Genomic DNA, 23167 nt, shown 5'->3' on the forward strand with positions numbered 1-23167 from the left:
CTGTGACACTTTATTCTGTTATTGTTTTTACCCTGTACTACCTCAATGCACTGTGTAATGAATTGACCTGTATGATCGGTATGCAAGACAAGTTTTTCACTGGACCTCAGTACAAGTGACAAAAAAAAATACCCTCCATAGATGCTACCTGACCCACTGAGTTCCTCCAGCATTTTGTGTGTTGCTCCAGATTTCCAGCATCTGCAGTTTCTCTTGTGTCTACAGTAAGTGGTTAGGAAGGCAAATTATATTTGGCCCTTTTTGCAAGTGTTGGAGTTTAGGAAATAGGGAAGAATTGTTCAAATTGTACAGGGTACAGGTGAGGCAGCACCTGCTGTACGGTGCACAACTTGGTCCCCTTATTTATTCAAGTATAAGCTTGCATTGGAAGTAGTCCAAGAGATTCATTTAATTAATTCCTGGGATGAGAGGGTTATCCTAAAGATGTATCTGTATTCCTTGAGTCTAAAAACGAAGGGTGATCTTATTGAAGCACACCAAGCTGCCACGACAGGATGGGTGTTGAGATGTTTGCACTCGTGGGAGAACCTTGAACAAGGGGACAGAGTTACAAGATAAAGGTTGGTTATTCATGGCTTCCTGAAGAAGGGTCTTGACCCAAAATGTTGACCACCTGCTTTTCTCCATGGATGCTGCCTGGCCTGCTGTTCCTCCAGCATCATAGTGTTTTTCACCCAGTTGGACCCGCCATGTTAATCCCATAACTACACAAGCAGGAACCTGCTTGTGAATGACAGCTCCTGTCACTCAAAGCCTTTCTACCATTTTCAAGGCACAAGTCAGTAATTTGATAGAATATTCTCCACTTAACTGATTGCAAGGTAAGATTGCACTCCTGCATGGAGTGTTGCGAACAAAGGGACCTTGGAGTACAAGTACATGGTTCCCTGAAAGTAGAGTCACAGGTAGACAGGGTGGTGAAGAAGGTCTTTTGGCACACTGGCCTTCATCAGTCAGGGCACTGAGTATAGAAGTTGGGAGGTCATGATGCGGTCGTACAAAGTGCTGGTGAGGCCGCACTTGGAGTATTGCATTCAGTTTAGTCACCCTGCTACAGGAAGGATGCCACTAAGCTTGGAGATGTGCAGAGGAGATTTACGAGGATGTTGCCGGGACACAAGGGAGAGTTGGACAGGCTAGGGCAATATTCCTTGGAGCGAAGGAGACTTGGTGGTGACTTTATAGAGGTATATAAAAACATGAGGGCCATAGTTAGGGTGAATGCCCTCAGTCTTTATCCCAGGGTTGAAGAATCAAGAACAAGAGGACATATGTTTAAGGTGAGAGGGGAAAGATTTACTAGGAACTTGAGGGGCAACTTTTTTTACACAGAGGGTGGAACGAGCTGCCAGAGGAAATGATTGAGGCTGGTAGAACATTTGGACAGGTACATGGATAGGAAAGGTTGAGAGGGATATGGGCCAAATGCTGGCAGACAGGACTAGCTTGGACGGGCATCTTGGTCGGCATGGACCAGTTGGGCCGAAGGGCCTGTTTCCGTGCTGTATGACTCTATGACGAAATTCACTCCCTCCCAAATCTCTGACCTCAGCCACCAAGAAAGGTAATGGCAGCAAGTGCAGGGGACCCCACCACCTCTCCAAGCCTCACACCATCCTGACTTGGAAATACATTGCTGTTCCTTCACTATCACTGGGCCCATCCTGCTCCCCAACTGCATAGTGGGAGCAACTTCACCAGAAGGACTGCAGCGGTACAAGAAGGGGGTCACGACCACCTTCTCAAGGACAACTAGGGATGGGCAATAAATGCTGGTTGTGCTGGTGAAGCCCAGATCCTGAAAAAGGGGAAAAAAAAGTGTGGAGGACACCACATTGTGAGCACCAAATGCAGTTTGCTAAATTGGAAATGTGAATCACTACTTCACCTGGTGTTCGAGTCCCCAAGCATCAAGAAGGGAGGAGGTGAAAGGGCAGACGTTACGTTTCTTGCAATGGTACAAATTGGAGAGATTTGTCAAGGAGCCAGCCCAGGCGTGATGGGCTGAATGTCCTCCTGCTGTACCGCATGACTCTGTGTCTCCTGCTTTTAAAGTAATCTGCTCTTCCTGGTTGAAGGAATGATCCATCCACGAGGCTGGCTGAGAAACCCTTCAGATGACAGGTTAAAAATTATGGCTTAATAAATTACAACATAATTTCCCAGAAAGAAAGTTAGTTCATGACTCTTACATTAATGAGGTTCTTGTTAAGTCAAATCTTGTAATAATGTGATGGAAATAAAAATGGCTTGAAGAGAGAGTCTCCTAATCTATATTTAGCCTGTTAAAATGGTATGGATGAGGTTTCTCATAATATTCAGAGCCAGGCGTAATATCAGTCAAGTTGTTGCTCCCCTGAAGTGAGTAATTGAACGTGTGTCAGAGCTGGTATTATTGGAGTAGGAAGGTACTGTATGTTTTGGTTTCACTCTCTCTTGCCTCCTGCTCCCTGTTAGTGTCCCCAGACATTACTCAAAGCTCCACACTGCTTCAGCTCAACAGCACGGAAGCAGAGCTGAAAGGTGTGGCATCTGGAGCAGCCTGCCAAGGGCAGCCTTCATTTTGGAGGGTTTCAGGAGCGATTACAATCATGCCCGCTTGCAGGAGATTCAAGGTAATCATTCTGCTTCCTGCATGGGTGTTTGAGACGGCATCTGCTACCGTTGTGTTGTGGTAAGGGCTGTGTTACCCATCCTGCTTTCAGGAATGTGACTTGGGAATCTCCCTGATCATTCCTTGCACCCATCCCTCTTGATAAACTGCTGGTGAATCCACTCAGCTGAGGTAATTAGAAGGGACATTACATTGCCTGACTTATATATGCTTTAATATTTAATTACATTCCATTTATTATGAATGTTTGTGTCAAGCAACCAAGCTTACTTTTAATGCCTGATATAATTTGTGCACTAGGCTTATCAACGCGTTGCCTACCATCAGACTAATCCCTTGTCATAGGGTCATACAACATGTAAACAGGCCCTTCAGCCCATCTGGTCCACGCCGACCAAGATTCCCATCTAAGCCAGTCCCATTTGCCTGCATTTGGCCCATATCCCTCTAAACCTTTCCTATCCATGTACCTGTCCAAGTACCTTTTAAATGTTGTTCATGTACCTGCCTCAACCACTTTCTCTGGCAGCTCGTTCCATTTATGGACCACACTCTGGGTGAAAAATTTGCCCCTCAGATTCCTATTAAATCTCTGCCCTCTCACCTTAAACCTATGCTCCCTAGTTCTTGATTCCTCAACCCTGGGAAAAAAAAACTGAGCTATATATGCCTCTATAAGAATACCCCTCAGTCTCCTATGCTCCAATGAAAAAAGTCCCAACCTGCTCAACCTCTCTCCATAACTCAGTCCCTCGAGTCCCGGCAACATCCTGGTAAATCTCCTCTGCACTCTTTCCAGCTTAATGGCACCTTTCCTACAGCAGGGTGATCAAAACTGAACATAATACTCCAAATGCGGCCTCACCAACGTCTTGTACAACTGCAACCTAATGTCCCAACTCCTGTACTCAGTGCCCTGACTGACGAAGGCCAGCGTGCCGAAAGCCTCCTTCACCACCCCTGTCTATCTGTGACGTCACTTTCAGGGAAGGAGTCCCTCTACTCTGTCTCTGCACTGCCGGTTACTGTCCATTGTTCCTTGTTTCACTAAGTATTCCAGAATTCAGCTCACCTACCCAGGCTATCATTTACTGTTGGGCTCCCAACTATTTATCAGTTTAAGTCACCACCTTCGTTACGATGATTCTGCTTTCAAACTCTGTGCCCTGTATTGAACAGCAGAAGCCTGATGGATGGAACAGTAGTGCAGCAGGTAGAACATAGCACAGGAACAGGCCCTTCAGCCCATAATGTCCATGCTGACCATGATGCCAATTTAAACTAATCGCATCTACCTGCACATGGTCTGTATTCCTCCATTCCCTGCCTGTTCATGCATCTGTCTAAGTGCCTCTTAAATGTTATGGTGGTATCTGCCTCTGCCACCTCCCCTCGCTGCGCATTTCAGGCATCCACCACTCTCTGTGTCATAAAACATGCCTCATAAATCTCCTTCAGTTTACCCCTGACATCTTAAAGCTCTCCCCTCCAGTATTCGACATTTTCACCCAGGGATATACCCTGGCAGTATTTGTTGTGGGGGCGAGGATTGATTGTTGGGGGTTCGGATTGGTTGTGATGGCTTGAATCAGTTGAGGGTGGGTGGGATCAATAGTGAGGTTAGGATTGGCAGTGGGTGGCAGTAGGATCAATAGTGTAGGGAAAGGATTGATTGTGGAGTCTCAGATTGGTTTTAGGGTTGTAGGATTAGTGGTGCTAATGGCGGAATCATTGGTGGAAGTGGGATCAGCAGTGGGGGTATTGTATCTGTATTGGATCGGTAATGGGGGTGTTGGATCTGTAATGGATGGGTAATGGGGTAGTGGATCTGTGATGGATCGGGATCGTGTATCTGTAATGGAGCGGTAATGGGGGTATTGGATCTGTAATGGATCGGGAGAGTGTATCTGTAATGGATGGGTAATGGGGGTATTGTATCTGTAATGGATGGGTAATGGGGGTATGGGATCTGTAGTGGATTGGGGTACTGTATCTGTAATGGATCGGTAATGGGGGTATCGGATCTGTAATGGATCAGTAATGGGGTAATCTATCTGTCATGGATGGGTAATGGGGTAGTGGATCTGTAATGGATCAGTAATGGGGGTAGTCTATCTGTCATGGATGGGTAATGGGGCTATTGGATCTGTAATGGATCAGTAATGGGAGTAGTCTATCTGTCATGGATGGGTAATGGGGCTATTGGATCTGTAATGGATGGGTAATGGGAGTAGTCTATCTGTCATGGATGGGTAATGGGGGTATTGTATCTCTAATGGATGGGTAATGGGGGGTATTGGGTCTGTAATGGATGGGTAATGGGGGTATTGGATCTGTAATAGATGGGTAATGGGGTAGTCTATCTGTAATGGATGGGTAATGGGGCTATTGGATCTGTAATGGATTGCTAATAGGGCCAGGCTCAGTGATGTGATATGGAATTTGTAGTGAGGTGGTAGAATCAGTAGAGGGGTTCTGATTGGTGGTGGGGGATGGCATTAATAGTGTGGGGGTTGGATCTGTAGTGGGGGTTGGATAGGATTGTAATGGGGAAGTGGATCGGCGGGAGGGGGAGATGGACAGTAGGATCTGGTATCAGTACAAGGGGTACAGGATCAGTAGTGGTGATGGTAGGCTCATTTCCAGGTGTAGGAGCAGTAGTGGATGGCAGGTAGAATTGGTGGTGTGCGGTTCAGGACAGGTGGCAGCGCTGTAGGTATGGTAGTGGTGATGGTAGGATTATTAGTGTTGGTTGGACTGGTATTGTTGGGGTGTAGGATCAGTTGATGGAGTAGGAACTATAACGTGGGTAGTTTCAGTAGTGGGGGGGTTGAATCCATAGAGAAATCACCCAAGGGTTGTATGTAGGAGGCCGTGAGACTGGTGTAGGGATGGTTATAATTGGTACTGAGTGGGTTTTGAGGGTGTGGGATCAGTGATGGCGAGTAGGGTTAGGAATTGGGTGAGTAGGGCATCGGAGTCCAAAGGAGAGCTGAGTATGTACCAACCAACCCATGTGAGTGGGGTCCACTTACACCAACCTACCTGGGTGAGGGTATGTCTTTGTGAACGGCTCGCGGGTGACCAAGGGACGGGTGTGCTCCGTGACAATCCTGGAAGCAGGGGCCAGGCTACACTGGTTGCTGTCGTACCCATCTCCACTCCCCAGGCTCTCCCCCCTGACCCCCAACCCCCCCCCCCCCCCCCCCCCCCCGGTGTACGAGCACGTCAGAACACAGTGAGAGCCCAGATCGGAAGCCGCTAAACTGCGTGCAGTTGTCAGGATGTTCCCGAATTTTAATCGTCTTTGATACTTCATTGGACATGGATCTCCGAACTCATGATACCCCAGCGACACAAGATTTGATTGCTTGGCCCCTGTGTTTCTCACTTAAACTTCAAGCAAGAATTGTGGAGGGTGAAGTCAACTGTGGGGCAGACCTCTTGAGTTCAGGTGAATAAAAGCAGTGCTCTGCCCCACTCACCTGAGGCACAGGGTGGCAGTTGTGAAAAATCTACCCTCAAAGTGCCTTAGCGCTATGGGCAAAAAAAAAAACGTGTGCAAAGGGGAACAGAGGATTTAAGCTGGAAGTGAAGGGGATGGCGGCAACTATTGTGAAAGGAGCTGAGAAATATTGAGAGCATTGGTCGTGGCGTCGAGTACAAGAGTAAGGAAGTCATGCTGCAGCTGTATAAAACTTTAGTCAGACCGGACTTGGAGTATTGTGTGCAGTTCTGGTCGCCCATTATAGGAAGGATGTGGAGACTGTGGAAAAGGTGCAGAGGAGGTTCACCAGGATGCTGCCTGGATTAGAGGGTATTGAGCTATGAGAGGTTGGACAAACTTGAGTTGTTTTCTCTGGCGCGTTGGAGGCTGAGGGGAGACATGAGAAAGGTTTTTAAAATCATGAGAGGCATAGATAGGGTAGACAGTCAGAATCTGTTCCCCAGGGCAGATATGTCAACACCAGAGGACGTGCTTTTAAGGTTAGAGGGGGGAAGTTTAAAGGTGACGTGAGGGGCAAGTTTTTTATGCAGTGAGTGGTAGGTGCCTGGGATGGGTTACCGGGGTAGTAGTGGAATCAGGCAGTTTGGAGGAGTTTAAGAGGCTTTTAGATAGATACATGAATATGAAGGGAGTGGAGGGATACGGATGACACACAGGTGGAGGACATTTTGTATAAATTGGCATCAAGATCAACACAACATTGTGGGCCAAATGGCCTGTCCAGTGCTGTACTGTTCTATGCTCTCTATCTCTCCCTCTTGCTCCCTCATTCATGCTCATTCTATTTATTATACAAACCCTCTCTCTCTTTCTCTTTATCTCTCTTTCTCTTTCCGTCTCTGCACATTGCCCCGTACAAATCTGACATAGAAATATGTAGTATATAGCAATGTGTTTCTCTATAAGTATATCTATAAATATATTTCCATTTGTTTATCTAGTTCTGTACATTTCAATCTCCTTGTGTCTGTACATTTCTATATATTTCCCTGCAGACGCCTATCTATGTAGTCGTACGTACAACACAAATGATGAATGATTGAAAGCAAGCTGTGCAAAGTGGCGTAGTCCCCTCTGCCCGGTGAGATTTTAATTGCGAGGGGGGTTTTGGTGAAGCTCTCAGCTGCTGCCAGATACTTTTCTGATTGGCTTTCTCTGACATGCTCCTGGGTCCCCAGCTGAGAGACTTCACGGACAGGCTAGGAGGAGAAAGTCACTGCTGTCTCCTAACACTGAGCATCTTTGAGGTCCTCCTGTTTGCACTGAGAAGGCTGGAATTTAAAATTTGTTTCCGGATTTGGAAGATGCGAACGAGCGACGCGGGCGAATTATCTGGGGATAACTTTAGCTTTCTCCCCGAGACTGAACAGCTCCTGTTTAGAAAATGGGCGAGGGATTGAGCATGTTGGGTAAGCTCCGATTTGTGTTACTGTAAGGAGAAAGGTTTTTGTATTCAAGGCACCTGGATAATGCAGGGCACTAATTTATTCGTATTCATTGCAAATGAGCCAAACCCTTCACAATGTGTCATTTATAAACCGTGTGTTTTTTTTGTGCCTTTGTCTTTGACGTGTTTGGAACATGACAGTCGAGCTTGTTGTTTTACATCGTTCTGTGGGCAGAGTCTTTAAATGCCAACTCCGAAACCACTGCCAAAGGTCTTGATGGAGGAGCTCTTTGTAATCTGTGTGACTGCTTGAATGGAGGCGGTCAGCTAATCCGAATATTTTATCCGAGCTTTTATATTTTATCTGCCCTGTACTTAAATGCAGGATTCTAGCATCCTTTATGCAGGACATTCATTGTGTGTAATACCTGAGTCAAGCTGTACATGCCCGAGAACGCAAGCAGTTCAGTTTGGAACCACACAAATCCCTTCACCCTCACACCCTTATTCAACTTTTAGAAAAGTAACCCTTTAATTTAACAATGGATCTTCTACAATAGAGTTTGTGAAAATCAGAAGGAGGGCAGCAGTTTATTCTCTCCGATAAATACCAGGAAAATCTCAAAACCCTGCTCTGAAAGAAATCTGTGATCACTCTTTGTTTAACGCATATTTGGTTTAATGGTAATCGCTAACATTTTAATTGATGTGGGGTGCAGTGGGTTTATTGTAAGACAACCACGCTGAACTATATGAGGTGGTCACCAGTGAACAGGGGATTCAGGAGAGACCCCTGTTCCCAAAGAGGTGTGAGGGATGTGAGGAAGGAGTGGTTGAGGGGAGTGAGGAAGGAGTGATTGAGGGATGTGAGGAAGGAGGGGCTGGGTAAACAGAAAGGTCTAAGAAGGGTTGTGATGGAAGGAGATGAAGATGATAGGAAGAGATTTGCCAGGATGGACAAGATGGGCCGAACGTCCCAGTTCTATGTTGTACCTGGTAAGTATCGTTCTATGGAGAATCTACTCAGGAGAACCCTTCAGACTGGTTGTGATTTGATTTAGCGGGAGGGAAGGAAAGCTGATGATGCCTCAGCATATTCCCGTTCAATGATTTTAATAAAATCCCTGCCTCGCTAATGAAGGTGCTCCTCAGGTGGCCAAAGACCTGGTTCCTGATTAATTTTGGGACTGTGGTCTGGGACACACTGCCTGAACGGGCTGTGAAAACAGCTTCAACAGGAATGTTCCGTTAAGGAATGGAGGAATACACATGGAGCTGTATAGCACAGAAACAGGCCCTTTGGCCCACCCTGACCATGCTAACCTTTTTTTTCCCATCCACACTGGAACATAGAACATAGAAAACCTACAGCACCATACAGGCCCTTCGGCCCACAATGTTGTGCCAAATATGTCCCTACCTTAGAAATTACTCGGCTTACCCATAGCCCTCGATTTTTCTCAGCTCCATGTACCTATCCAAAAGGTCTCTTAAAAGACCCTATCGTATCCACCTCCACCACCATTTCCGGCAGCCCGTTCCACGCACTCACCGCTCTCTGAGTAAAAAACTTACCCCTGACATCTCCCTCCTATTACCTACTCCCCAGCACCTTAAACCTGTGTCCTCTTGGTGGCAACCATATTTCAGCCCTGGAAAAAAGCCTCTGACTATCCACACGATCAATGCCTCTCATCATCTTATACACCTCTATCAGGTCCCCCCCTCATCCTCTGTCGCTCCAAGGAGAAAAGGCCCGAGTTTCACTCAACCTGTTTTTATAAGGCATGCTCCCCAATCCAGGCAACATCCTTGTAAATCTCTTCTGCATATGGCTTCCACATCCTTCCTGTGGTGAGGTGACCAGAACTGAGCACAGTAATCCCATTTGCCTGCATTAGGGCCATATCCTTCTGGTCTTTGCCTATTTAAATCGTCAGTCTTAAACATAGCGATTGGATCTCTTTCCACCACCTCCTCTGGCAGCGCGGTCCAGATATCAACAGTCTCTGTGTAAAAATTTACCCCTCAGATCCCCTTTAAAGCTCCTACCTCTCGCTTTAACACACACCCTTTTTGCTTTCGATATCCCAACCATGGGAAAAAGATTTTGACTATCTGCTCTCTCGATGCCTCTCATAATCATAAATACTTAATCTTGTACTATGCCTCTCATAATCTTACTTCTCATATACAAGGAGAAAAACATTGCAGGGGCTTGGGGAAAGGTTGGGAAAATGGGATTATGGAAATACCGCAGATGCTGCATGTCTGAAGTAAAAATGGAACAGACTGAAAATCCTCAGCAGGTTGGGCAGCATCAATGGAGATAGAAACAGCGTTAATGTTTCAGGTCAAAGATCTTTTAGACCAGTTCTGGTGACCTGAAACACTTAACTCTGTTTTTTTCTCCACAGATGCCGTCTGACCTGCTGAGGATTTAAGTCTGTTCCATTTTTATTTCAGACTTCCAGCATCTGCAGGCATTTTGATTTTGGGACAATGGAGAATTTCGTTCATGTAGTCGGCACAGGACAACTGAAAATGACACAGAAGGAGGCCATTCGGCCCGTCGATGCCAGCACCCAGGGGAGCAATCACATTAGCCTCCCTCCTCATTTCCTGTACCCCCACAACCTCACTCTCACACACTCCCATCCGTTCCCCCTTTGAATCTTTTTGACATTTACAGTCACTGAGGGGTAATTTACAACATCCAATTAAGCTATCAGCATATGGGAAGAAACCAGAGCACCTGGGGGCACCCACACAGACACAGGAACGACAAGCAGACTCCACTGGGCCAGCACGTTGCCCGAGGAATGGGACATCGATCACCAAGTGACCTTCTGTGCTGTGGTGGCAAACTGTGTGTAAGGTATTTACAGAACATCTCAACTCACACAAGGCAGTAGAGATCAGGAATGTTCTTCCCCAATCAATCAACCAGTAATTTTACATCTGAGAGTGACGGATCTTATGTAAGGGATGCAGGGAAAACATTTTGGTCCCAAATCACAGGTCGGCCATAATCTTTGAGTGGAGTTGGCACAAGGCAATACGTTAGCCTCGTTCTTTCTTTCTCGTTCTTTCTCAGTGGATGACTGTTCCATTTTATAGCAGTGTATTGTAAATGAAATTGCAAAGACAGATATTTTTGATATATGTTTCAGTGTACATTGCCAAGTGATTCAATACAAATAAACATACATCTGTATAAATAATGGGAAAGCCAGCAAATGATTAAGTTACTGGACTGGTATTCAGAGGCATGAACTATTGATCTGATGACATGAGTTCAAATCCCACTTTGGGAGCAAGGGGGGGGGGTTGAATAACATAATTGAATAAATGTGGAATTTTATAAATTGCTAGTGTCAATAATAGTGACCATTGTTGTAAAGAAACTCATCTGGATCAGCAATGTGTTCCAGGGAAAGGAGTATGAGGCCTTTACCCAGTCCAGATGAGGTTGGCATCTGTGTGTTTGTCTCTGACCTGCAGTCGAGATAGGCAATGAATGCTGAGACACTCGCAGAAGAATAAATAAAGAAAAATTGAATGAACTTCAGAAACAAAGGCACTGAGCCCTAGGTTCCAAGCATGGTTCATTCTCAGTGTAAGATTGAGCAGAAGGAACAGTTCAATGTCAAGTGGCCACTAGATGTTCAGTGCTTTCCAATTGTAGTCCCACATTACTCCCTTGCGCTTAGAGGTTATTGGTTCTGCTTAATTGTTTTTTGCTTTGAGTAGACACTAACGCCTTGTTAATTCTTGGAAGTTGTTGAATAGCTGTTGCTGTATCCCAGAGTGCACTCACTCCCCAGTTAACTCTCCTACTTTATTTACCTTAAAGATTTTATCTCCTTTTTTATTTGCAAAGAGTTGATGTGTGTTGCAGATTTGATAGCATGTGGTTTCCAGGGAAACACACATTTTAATGAAACTATATTTATTGAAACCAAGTGGGAAAGAATAATGTTGACAATCGTGCAGCAGTCTTTCGAACCCTAGAATATCCAAGTTTGCTAAAGATGTAAAGGTAGGTGGGGGAGTGAGATACGAACTCACAAAGGGGGCGGCAATTAGATGAAGTGGGTGGGCGAAAAGATGGGCAAATGTGAAATTATATTAGCAGGGAGATCAGTAAAACAAAATTTCATTTAAGTAAAATCCACCCCAGGTTACAAAAGGGTTCTGTTTCTGTGAACTGTTCGTAGCCCGAACAGTTTGCAAGGAGATACCTTTAGCAGTCGGCAAATCCATCCCAACGGTCTCCCAAATGCTCATTCTTATGTATGGGCTGTACATACGTTGGGCGTTCGTAAACTGGGAGGACCTGTTGTGTGACTCCATTGAATGCCATTCTACAGTGGGAGCAGGGTGTCCTTCTAAACCACAGAAGGTCAGCAAGCAGGTACAGTGAGTAATCCAGAAGGCAAATGAAATGTTGGCCTTTGTTACAAGAGGGACAGAGTTGGTTCTTGAACCAACCGGCAAACCCTCATCACTACAGTTTAGCAACACTGTTGATCACTTTGCACTAAAGTGGACTTTTTTTTTGTTCTAATTGTGTTCTTTCTTGTAAAAATTTACATTTAATTTATACTTTTCTTGTGAATGCTGCTTATCTGATGCTCTGTGCCTGTGATGCTGCTGCGAAGTAAGTTTTTCATTGCACCTGTGCAGACACGTACTTGTGCAGATGGCAATAACTCGACTTTTAACTTTGACAAAAGGAAGGAAGTCTTGTTACCACTCCACAGAGCTTTGTTCAGAATGCACCTGGACTACTACATACAGATTTGGATTCCTCATTTAAAAGTTATTGGTAGCAGATTGTGCGGTTTCATTGGAAAGATCCCAGGGAGTGGAAAGTGTAACAGTAAGATGTTTGAGATGCTGTTACTTTTTACAATGGAATGCAGAAGGTGAGGACCGTAGTTTTAACCTTTACGACTCTTCTTGAAGTAGCACAGAGTAGTGTCCTTGAGTCATAGAAAGACAGAGCACGGGAACAGGCCCTTTGTCCCACCTAGACCGCACTGACCATCAACCACCCATTTACGCTGATCCCATTTTATTCTCCTCACATTCCCATCAACTCCCCCCAGATTCCACCACTCAGGACAAACTACAGTGGCCAATTAACCGAACAACCTACTGGAATGTATTAATGGTTTGAAGAGGACTTGGGGAGATCTTGAGGATGTGAATGATGCACGTCCTTTCCTTAAGAACATACGGCAAAGGTGTCCCAGTGCATGAACGTTGAGTTTGGCAGGGATCACCACATTTCCCGGGTCAGGTCGCCAGTATTTCATGGGGACAGGAGGGTGAGAAGCAAGTACACATTGATCACAGCTCAGGGTTCATAGAACAGAGAAAGTAGTAAGTAGAACAGTAAGAACAGGCCCTTCGGCCCACAATGTCTGTGCCGAACACGATGCCGAATTAAACTAAATCCCTTCTGCCTGCACGTGATCCATGTCGCTCCATTCCCTGCATGCTCATGTGTCTGTCTAACAGCCTCTTAAACACCACTATCGTGCCTCCACCACCACCCCTGGCAGCCCGTTCCAGGCACCCACTGCTCCCTGTGTAAATGAACTTGCCTCGCACATCTCCCTTCAACTTCCCCCCCCCCCACTCACCTTAAATGCATGTCCTCTGGTGTTTGAGCTCGGGTTCCCCTGGGCCACACAGCCTTTCTCCCTCTGCATTTTAATAAAGAGGACTGTGTTTGCCGACTGACAGGTGGGAAGATGGCACAATATTTATTTTTCTCGTCTGTCTGCCCCTGAAGATGTTGCCTGTTTCTGAGATCTTCCTCACGGAGACGTCAGCTTGGCTGCCAGATGTGCTTCAGCTTCTCAGTCCAGCTTGGTCTTCAGCTCCACTCTGTATGTGAGACTGTGATGACAGAAACTAGTATTGACATATCTCACAGATGACTAACCAGAGGAATGCGCACTCTAGACCAGAGAGCACCGTTGGATCCTGCAGCTTTAAAATATATTAGTATATTTTCAATTTAAATTCCCCTTCTGTCTCACTCTCTTCTTTCCCTTCATATTTCACAATCTTCTTCTCTCCTTTGTTTCTCTTATTGCTTGTTTATCTTTTTATATTATTCATTGTTATGTCTCTTGATTATTCACATCTCTCTCCCTCACACCCTTTTTTCACATCTTTGACTTCTGTCTACCTATTCCTCCCTAATTGTTTCTCACACACTCTCTCTCTCCCTCCCTCCCTCCCTCTCCCTCTCTCTCCCTCTCTCTCTCCCTCCCTCCTTCCCCCTCCCTCCCTCCATCCTTCCCCTCTCTCTCTCCCCCTCCCTCCCTCCCTCTCTCCTTCCACCCTCTCTATCCCTCCCCTCCTTCCCTCCCTTCCTCTCTCTCTCCCTCCCTCCTTCCCCTCTCTCTATCCCTCCCTCCCTCTCTCCCTCTCTCTCTCCTCTCTCTCCCCCTCCCTCCCTCCCTCCTCTCTCCTTCCCCCCTCTATCCCTCCCTCCTTCCCTCCTTCCTCTCTCCCCCTCCCTCCTTTCCTCTCTCTCCCTCTCTCCCTGTCTCTCCCCCCTCTATCCTTTCCCTCCTTCCTTCTCTCCCTCTCTCTCCCTCCCTCCCTCTCCCTCCCTCTCTCCCTCTCTCCTCTCTCTCTCCATCCCTCCCTCTCCCTCCCTCTCCCTCCCTCTCTCCCTCTCTCTCTCCCTCTCTCTCTCCCTCCCTCCCTCCCTCCCCCTCTCTCTCTATCCCTCCCTCCCTCTCTCCCTCTCTCTCTCCTCTCTCATCCCCCCCTCCCTCCCTCCCTCTCTCCTTCCCCCCTCTCTATCCCTCCCTCCTTCTCTCCCTCTCTCTCTCCTCTCTCTCCCCTCCCTCCCTCCCTCTCTCCTTCCCCCCTCTCTATCCCTCCCTCCTTCCCTCCCTTCCTCTCTCCTCCCCTCCCTCCTTTCCTCTCTCTCCCTATCTCTCCCCCTCTATCCTTCCCTCCTTCCTTCTCTCTCTCTCCCTCTCTCCCTCTCTCTCTCCCTCTCTCTCCCCTCCCTCCCTCTCCCTCCCTCTCTCTCCTTCCCTCCCTCCCCCTCTCTCTATCCCCTCCCTCCCCTCTCTCCCTCTCTCTCTCCTCTCTCTCCCCCCTCCCTCCCTCCCTCTCTCCACCCCTCTCTATCCCTCCCTCCCTTCCTCTCTCTCTCCCTCCCCCTCTCCCTCCCTCTCTCTCTCCCCCCCCTCCCTCCCTTTTCCTCTCCCTCGCTCCCTCTCTCTCCCCCCTCTCCCTCCCTCCTTCCTTCTCCCTCTCTCTCTCCCTCACACCCTTTTTTTCATATCCTTTGATTTCTGTCTACTATCTATTCCTCTCTCATTGTTTCTCACACACACTCTCCCTCCCTCCCCTGCTCTCTCTCTCTCTCTCTCTCTCTCTCTCTCTCTCTCTCTCTCTCTCTCTCTCTCTCTCTCGCTCTCTCCGCTCTCTCCCCTCTCTCCCTCTCCCTCCTTTTCCTATCAATCTCTTCTTCCAGTTTTTGTTAATCCCAGTATAAGGGTGTCTCAAACTAGAGGGCATAAGTTTAAGGTGAGAGAAGAAAGATTTAAAGGGGACCCGAGGGGCAAATTTTTTCTGCACAGAGTGTGGTGGAGATATGGAACGAGCTGCCAGAGAAAGTGGTAAAGATAGGTACAATTACAACTTTTAGAAGGCTTTTGGACAGGTACATGGATAGGAAAGGTTTAGAGGGATATGTGCTAAACGTAGGCAAAATGTGAGTAGCTCAGGTAGACAACTTGGTCGACATGGTTGAGTTGGGCTGAAGGGCCTGTTTCCGTGGTCTATGACTCTATGATGAGCGTAGGAGACTGAGGGGCGACCTTATAGGAATGTTTAACATTATGAGAGGCATGGATTAGGTGGACGGTAACAGTCTTTTCCCCAGGGTAGGGGAGTCCAAAACTAGGGGGCACAGGTTCAGTGAGAGGGGAAAGATTTAAAAGGGACCTGAGGGGCAACTTTTTCACATAGAGGGTGGTGAGTATATGGAACGAGCTGCCAGAGGAAGTGGGTGAGGCAGGTACAACGGTATCATTTAAGAAGCACTTGGATAGGTACATTGGAGGGGCGGGGTTTGGAGGGATATGGGCCGAACACAGGAAATTGGGACTAGCTGGGTGGGTACCGTGATCGGCATGGACTGGTTGGGCCGAAGGGCCTGTATCCGTGCTGTGTTGCTCTATGACTGTATGTCTCTCTAACTCTATTTCTCTGTCTCTACCTACCCATTTTCATCTCCCTTCCTTTCTCCCTTTCTCTCATTGTCTCATGCTATCTCTCACTGACTCCCCGTGTCTTTTACCTATCCAATCCCTCCCTCGTTCTCCAGCATTATGTCTCTCTCTCTCACCCATTCCCATCTCTCCCTCTGTCCATATCTATATCATTCCTCAATCTAGATCTCTCTTATTCTCCTGTTTCTCTTCTCCCTTTACCTACTTCACTCACTTTCCACATCCTCTCCATTATCAATAACAATGTTTAAAAGATACTCGGACAGGTTTAATGGGAACCTGAGGGGCAACTTGTATTTTACACAAAGGGTGGTATACATGTGGAATGAGCTGCCACAGGAAGTGGTTAAGGCAGGTACAATAACAACTTTTAAAAGACACTCGGACAGGTACATGGATAGGAAAGGTTTAGAAAGTTATGGCCAACACTGGCAAATGTGACTAGCTTGGATGGTGCATCTTGGTTGGCATGGACCAGTTGGGCCAAAGGGTTTGCTTCCGTGCTGTATGATTCTATGACCCTTTTCACCTACATTCTTCCACTTGTATTATATTATCTTCAAAACTATTAAGCAGGACTTTGAAATATCCAAATGCAACCGTCACTCTAGCTGGACTCAATGCCTTATAAGTTGCCCCCAAGCACTAATGCCTATCAAAAGCACTGGCTTTAGCTGTACAGACGGGGTTTGACACTCAGCAACATGACCCCACCTCAGACTGAGCGCAAAGTGACAGGTTGTCTGAAAACTGATTATTAATATTTTAACGCAGCTTCTCGCTGAATTTTTAACGAATAATAGGGACACAGGTCGGGGAGGGAGAGACAATCCTCAAAGCTTGAAGCGTTCTCCTCGTGACCAACCATGCCTGAATCATCTTCAAAGGGTTTTCAATCCATTGCACGTGCAGGTCATTGCAGACAATCAAGTCAGATTAAAAGCAGCCACAATCCTGGAGATGGTTTGCTTGCTGCTTGGAAATTGTTCTGTAATTATATAAGATGTTATGTGCAAAACGGTTCCAACTACTGAGTCAGTGGTTTCAGCTTAACATTTGCGATTAAACCATCTGTTTCCAAGAAAGATTCCAAAATAACGTTGCCTTCAATAATAACAGCAGCAGAGACATGAGCACATAATCAAGGCTGTCACTTCCAGTGCCAATGATATTGGAGCACTCGACGGTCTTTGTCTGGAGGTTCAGAGACTGAGGGGTGACCTGAATGAAGTATATAAAATTGCAAGAGGCATAGATAGGGGAGACAGACAGAGTCTTTTTTTCCCATAGAAATGTCAAATACTAGGAGGGAATGGCTTTAAGGTGAGAGGGGAAAGTTTAAAGAAGATTTACGAGGAAGTTTTTTATATAGAGAGTGGTGGGTGCCTGGAACAGGCTGCCAGGGGTGGTGATGGAAGCAGATACGATAGTGATATCTAAGAGGCAATGAGGCAGGCACATGAACAGGAAGGGAATGGAGGGATACGGACCATATGCAGGCAGATGGGATTAGTTTAAATTGGGATCTTGGTTGGCACAGACACGGTGGGCCGAAGGGCCTGTTCCTGCGCTGTATTGTTCGATGTTCCATGTTCTATGAGATGTTAAGATGAAACCTCCTAGTCCCTCTCAAGTGGATGTAAATGATTCTAGGCTGACCTTAGCAGAAGAGTTGGGGGACTTTTCCCCTCAATCCTGAGGCAGGGTCTCAACCTGAACCGTCAACTTGCACCTTTTGCCTCCACGGATGCTGCTCGACCCGCTGAGTTCTTCCAGCGTTCTGTTTTTGTTCCATATTCCAGAACCTTTTCCCTTCATAGTTTTCCACAGTGCTATGGCCAACCAACACCTGAAACAGATTATCTGGACATTTATCAGACTCTGTTTATGGGAGCTTGACAACATTAAAACGGTGACTGGACTTAGAGTGTAAATTATCAGCTGTGAAATGTCCTAGGGTGCTTTGGTTCATAAAAGCTTCCAGTTAAAAGCAAGGATTTTCTTTTTGATCTTATTAGTTCATTTGCTGTCCTCTCCAATAGGTGGGAAGTTCTGTGAAATCAGAAAGCTCCTGAAAGTCTGAAATAAAAATAGAAATGCTGGAAATACTCAGCAGGTCAGGAAGCATCTGAGAGAGAGAAGCAGAGTTAATGTTTTCATCCAAAGACTTTTTCCACAGATGGTAGTTGACCTGCTGAGTGCTTCCAGCTTTTTGACATTTTCATTGGGAAATTATAAGATTTGATTTTACAGTATTGATATCCCCATTAATATCGAAAAGCTGGAAAGAAATGCGACAAAATATTGACATTTTCTGCATTAGGTTACTGCAATTCTTGTCCTAAATCATCGACCAATTTAAATATTCATTGCACTCTCTAATATTCATACAACAAGAGAAATAAAACCAGAAAATGCTGGAAATACTCAGCAAGTCAGATAGGATCTGTGGAGAAATAGAGTCAACATTTGAAGTTGATGACGTTTCATCAGAACTTCATCGTTCCCCTGTTCTGAAGAATTAGCCCTATTTTTCTCCCCACAGATGCTGCCTGACCTACTGAGTGTTTCCAACATTTTCAGTTTACATTTTAGATTTCCAGCATCTGCAATTTTTTTTTTGATTTTCAGCAGATGATTTAAAGGCTCTAGTTTCTGAGTAAAGAATGAAGCAACTTTATTTGGGCACAAGATCTTGTTCCATTGCTACATGTAGGAAAAAGGGCAAATCTAATTGCAAAACTGGTTTCTATTAAAAATTAATTTGACTGATTCAATGAGATGCAGAACTATACAGAACAAAAGGGAGAACTGTAATATTATTGTGACGTACAGGCAGAACCTTAACCCAAGTGATTCCATTTTGCCATTTGTTGATTTGGACACATGAGTGCTTCTGTATGGCAGAAGCAAGATCCTGGGAAAGTTGGAGATCTGAAATAAAATGTCAGAAATGCTCAGTGGATCAGACTGCATTCATGGAGAGAGCATTAATTAATGTTTTACGTCAATGACCTTGCAGCAAAACTGGAAAATCTTAGATGTAAACAAATCTTAAAATGCAGGGAAGGATTGGGGGGTGGGGGAGGAAGAGAAAGGGGATGTTGAGAGGATGGAGACTGGGAGATGAAAGAGGTGAGGGTGTGTGGTGGAAGAAGCTGGGGATGGGGACAAGGAAGGAAGGGGAAGGTGGAGAGGGGTGCAAAGGGAGAGTCAGAGAGTACAGTGCAAGCCGTTCCATGGTAAACTCTGCTCTCCTCTCCCTGGCTGAGGGAAATGAGGTGATGGATTTGCATCGGAAGTACTTCTCCGCCAGGTTTCAGCAGGTTCTTGTTTATCAGTGATCAGGTGGCCTTCCCAGCTTCTTGCTGGGGTAGGACAGAGATCATGGAAGATTGTGTGCGGGAATCAAAGGCAGTCGTGTCAAGAGACCCGAGTCCACCAGCCTTGTTGTCCTTGATGACCTCTTCCCCCTTGCTGGCTCTCAGTGGGGTGGGACGTTGATGGTTTTGACAGAGCTGAATAATCCGCATGTGCTTGTGGTTGATAACACGTTACCCGGCCTCCTGATCTCCTTCCACCACCATCTGCTTCTTCCATTGTTTGCAAGAGCCCCCATGCATGAACTCACTTACAGAATGGTTCTTGGACTCTGAAGAATAAATTATGAGAAATTATACACAAGCTGTTGTTGCATTTGCAGTAAATTGGAAGATTCTGTTTTTATTTTAATTGAAGTTTTCAATTTGTTGATGGGCACTCATAGATTCATAGATTCATGCATTCATAGTTATACAACATGGAAATGGGCCCTTTGGCCCAACTTGTCCATGCTGACCAAGGTGCCCATCCATGCTGTTCCCATTTGCCTGCATTTGGCCCGTATCCCCCTAAACCTTTCCTACCCATGTACCGAGACACAAGAGGTTCTGAGATGCTGGAATCTGGAGCAACACACACACACACACACACACACACACACACACACACACACACACACACACACACACACAATGCTGGAGGAACTCAGCAGGTCAGGCAGCATCGATGGAGGGAAATAAACAGTCGACGTTTGGGCCGGGACCCCTCATCAGGACTGGACTGATGAAGGGTCTCGACCCGAAACGTCGACTGTTTATTTCCCTCCATAGATGCCCCCTGACCTGCTGAGTTCCTCCAGCATTTTGTGTGTGTTGCTACCCATGTACCTGTCCAATTGTCTTTTAAACATTGTAATTGTACCTGCCACTACCACCTCGTTCTGTGTTCGACCCATCTCCCTCTGCTCCTTTCCTATCCGTGAAGCTAAGTGTCTTTTCAACATTCTAACTGTACCTGCCTCTACCACCCCCTCTGCAGCTCGTTCCATATACCCACCACCCTCTGTGTGAAACATCTGTCCATCAGACCCTGCTTAAATGTTTTCCCTCTCACCTTGAACCTGTGCCCTCTAACTTTAGACTCCCTTATCTGGGAAATAAAGACTATATTTACCCTATCTGTTCATCTCATAATGTGATAAACCTCTATCATGTCACCCTTCAGCCTCCTTCACTCCAGGGAAAGCAGGTCCCAGCCTATCCAATCTCTCCTTATAACTCAAGCCCCCCTGTCCAGGTGATAATCCAGTGAATCTCCTCTGCACCCTCGCTAGTTTAATCTCATCCTTCCCATCGGGTGGCGACCAGAACTGCACTCAGTATTCCAACTGCAGCCTAACCAATGCTTGTGCTGATTGGGTTGATGTTTCTTGGGGGGGATTTAGGTCTCGGGGACAGAGGGAATGAATCAAGGAACACTTCCACAGGCAGAAGGTGGAAAAAACTGGGAATTCTCCTGTGTAAACAGCAAACGATGCCGGGCCAATTGTTAATCTCATATTTGATAGTGATCGAATTTTGTTGAGCAAAAGTGCAAAGGGAGATGAGGCAAAGGTTGAATCAGATTCAGAATCAGATTAATTATCACTGACTTATATGTCGTGAAGTTAGTTGTCTTGTGGCAGCAGTACAGTGCAAAAACATAAACTTACTATAAATTACAAAATAAATAAATAGTGCAAAACAAAAGGAATAACGAGGTAGTGTTTATGGGTTCATGGACCATTCAGAAATCTGATGGCGGAGGGGAAGAAACTGTTCCTAAATCATTGAGTGTGGGTCTTCAGGCTCCTGTACCTCCTCCCCGATGGTAGTAATGAGAAGAGGGCATGTCCCGGATGGTGAGGGTCCTTAGTGATGGATGCCGCCTTCTTGAGGCACCGCCTCTTGAAGATGTCCTCGATGGTGGGGAGGGTTGTGCCCGTGATGGAGCTGGCTGAGCCTACAACCCTCTGCAGCCTCTTGCGATCCTGTGCATTGGAGCCTCCATACCAGGCGGTGATGCAACCAGTCAGAATGCTCTCCACCGCACATCCGTAGAAATTTGCCCTGTTTACCTTCTCATCCTCATCTGAGATTCTACCAACAACAATAGTTGCATTGGTGAATTTGTATATGGTGCTTGAGCTGTGCTTAGCCACACAGTCGTGAGTGTAGAGAGAGTAGAGCAGTGGGCTGAGCATGCATCCTTGAGGTGCTCTTGTGTTGATTGTCAGTGAGGAGGAGATGTTATTACTAAATTAACAAATATGTTATAAATAGTCCCACAAGCTCAAGGGGCTGTAAGGCCTCTACCCATTTCTTGCTAAGTTAATTGCAAGTTAGGAAACCTGTTCTGCCCATCTTAACTATCGAAGTCTTCATTGCAGCTGCCTGCTTCAACACCCGCTTGCTTTTTACCCATGGTATTCTCCTGGGGCGTTCAGCTCAGCTGCTGACAGGTTCTTGCTCGAAGGATAAATTACTGACACCCACTTCACATTTATTTTGTGACTGGTTTGAACCTGGTGATCTCACTTTGCAATCCTGGTCTTGCCTTTTCCAGTAATCCTGACTGTTGTGTATATCACTGTCAAATTGCATCTCTGATGGTTTCTCTTCAGACTGGTCTCTTCAGTCAAAATATCACTCTTAACTTGTCTTCTTTGCTCCAAAGCTTCCTTTGTGGTGACTAGACCATGCATTAATGTCTGGTGTGACCAGATATACACGTAGGTCAGATGTTAACTTCCTCAACACTTGCATCTGATGGTGCATTTAAAGGACTGCTGCAGACTCGTCCATACAAGGGCACTTCCCAACAATGCAACAGGGACTGCAATTCAAAAGTTGTTCGTTGGTCGTGGAGCAGTTTGGGATTGTCAGATTGTGAAAAGTGCTATTTTAATGCAAGTGTCTCTGCCCAACGCCTGCCTGATCCCAAATTTCCAGATGTTAAACGTTGGTTATTTAATGTATTAAAGTTATGTAAACATGGAACAACATGCTGATCAGTGTTTTAAATCATTAAAATATCAGAGGAAGATGCATTAATGGCACGGTAGTGTACCGGTCAGTGTAACGCTTTGCAGCGCCAGCGACCCGGGTTCAATTCCGGCCGCTGTCTGTCAGGAGTCTGTGCGCTCTCCCCGTGTCTGCGCGGGTTTCCTCCGGGTGCTCCGGTTTCCTCCCACATTCCAAAGACGTACGGGTTAGGAAGTTGCGGGCGTGCTATGTCGGCGCCGGAAGCGCGGCGACACTTGCGGGCTGCCCCCAGAACACTCGACGCAAAGGTGCATTTCACTGTGTGTTTCGCTGTACATGTGACTAATAAAGAAATCTTATCTTATCTTATCTAATGACTCTCTCCATCTGTTTTGTCTACTTTTCCATCTGTCCTTCCATTTCTTTATTCCTATATCTCCCCTTTCTCACTCACTTACTCTTTCTCTTTATTTGGAATCGGTAAGTTGGTTTATTATTGTCACTTGTACACAGTGAAAAACGTGTCTTGCGTACTGTTCCACGGATCAATTCATTACACAGTGCATCGTGGTAGCACAAGGTGAAACAATACAGAATGTAGAATAAAGTGTTTGTTACAGAGTTGAGCATGGAGATCTATGTGCAGCTAGTCTGATTAATATTAGCCAGGCAACTTCCGAGTTATTTTTGTCGAGGGCAAAACCTCAGCAGTCGTTGGCACTGTGTAGTCATCCGTAATTAGACTGAGTCCTCCAATTAAGTGATGGATCTCTACCCAGGTGAACGTGACTGTGCTTCAGCTCGCTGATCAAGGATTTCTCTCTGTTCTTACTGCAGCTTGGACGACAGCAGTTCAGTCAGCAGTGGTCTCAGTGACACACTTGATAACCTTAGTACTGATGACATGAACACCACCTCATCCATCAGCTCTTATTCGAATATCACTGCATCTTCCAGGAAGAATACCAGCGCTCAGGTATGTTTTCTGTATCGACCTCCTTGTGTTGTTGAAGG

The 23167-nt window shown here is 46.1% G+C and overlaps 1 protein-coding gene across 7 annotated transcripts in view; it reads left to right on the plus strand.

Annotated features, from left to right (window-relative positions):
• Positions 1 to 23167, plus strand: part of nav3 (neuron navigator 3) — a 377674-nt gene that overhangs the window by 257162 nt on the left and 97345 nt on the right. For all 7 annotated transcript variants that reach the window (XM_052029889.1, XM_052029890.1, XM_052029891.1 and 4 more), the window contains one exon: positions 22991 to 23129. In XM_052029889.1, the coding sequence (XP_051885849.1) occupies positions 22991 to 23129 (139 nt within the window). The remainder of the gene's footprint in view (positions 1 to 22990; positions 23130 to 23167) is intronic.

This window comes from Pristis pectinata, chromosome 15 (genome assembly GCF_009764475.1).
Source record: "Pristis pectinata isolate sPriPec2 chromosome 15, sPriPec2.1.pri, whole genome shotgun sequence".
NCBI classification, from domain to species: Eukaryota; Metazoa; Chordata; class Chondrichthyes; order Rhinopristiformes; family Pristidae; genus Pristis; species Pristis pectinata.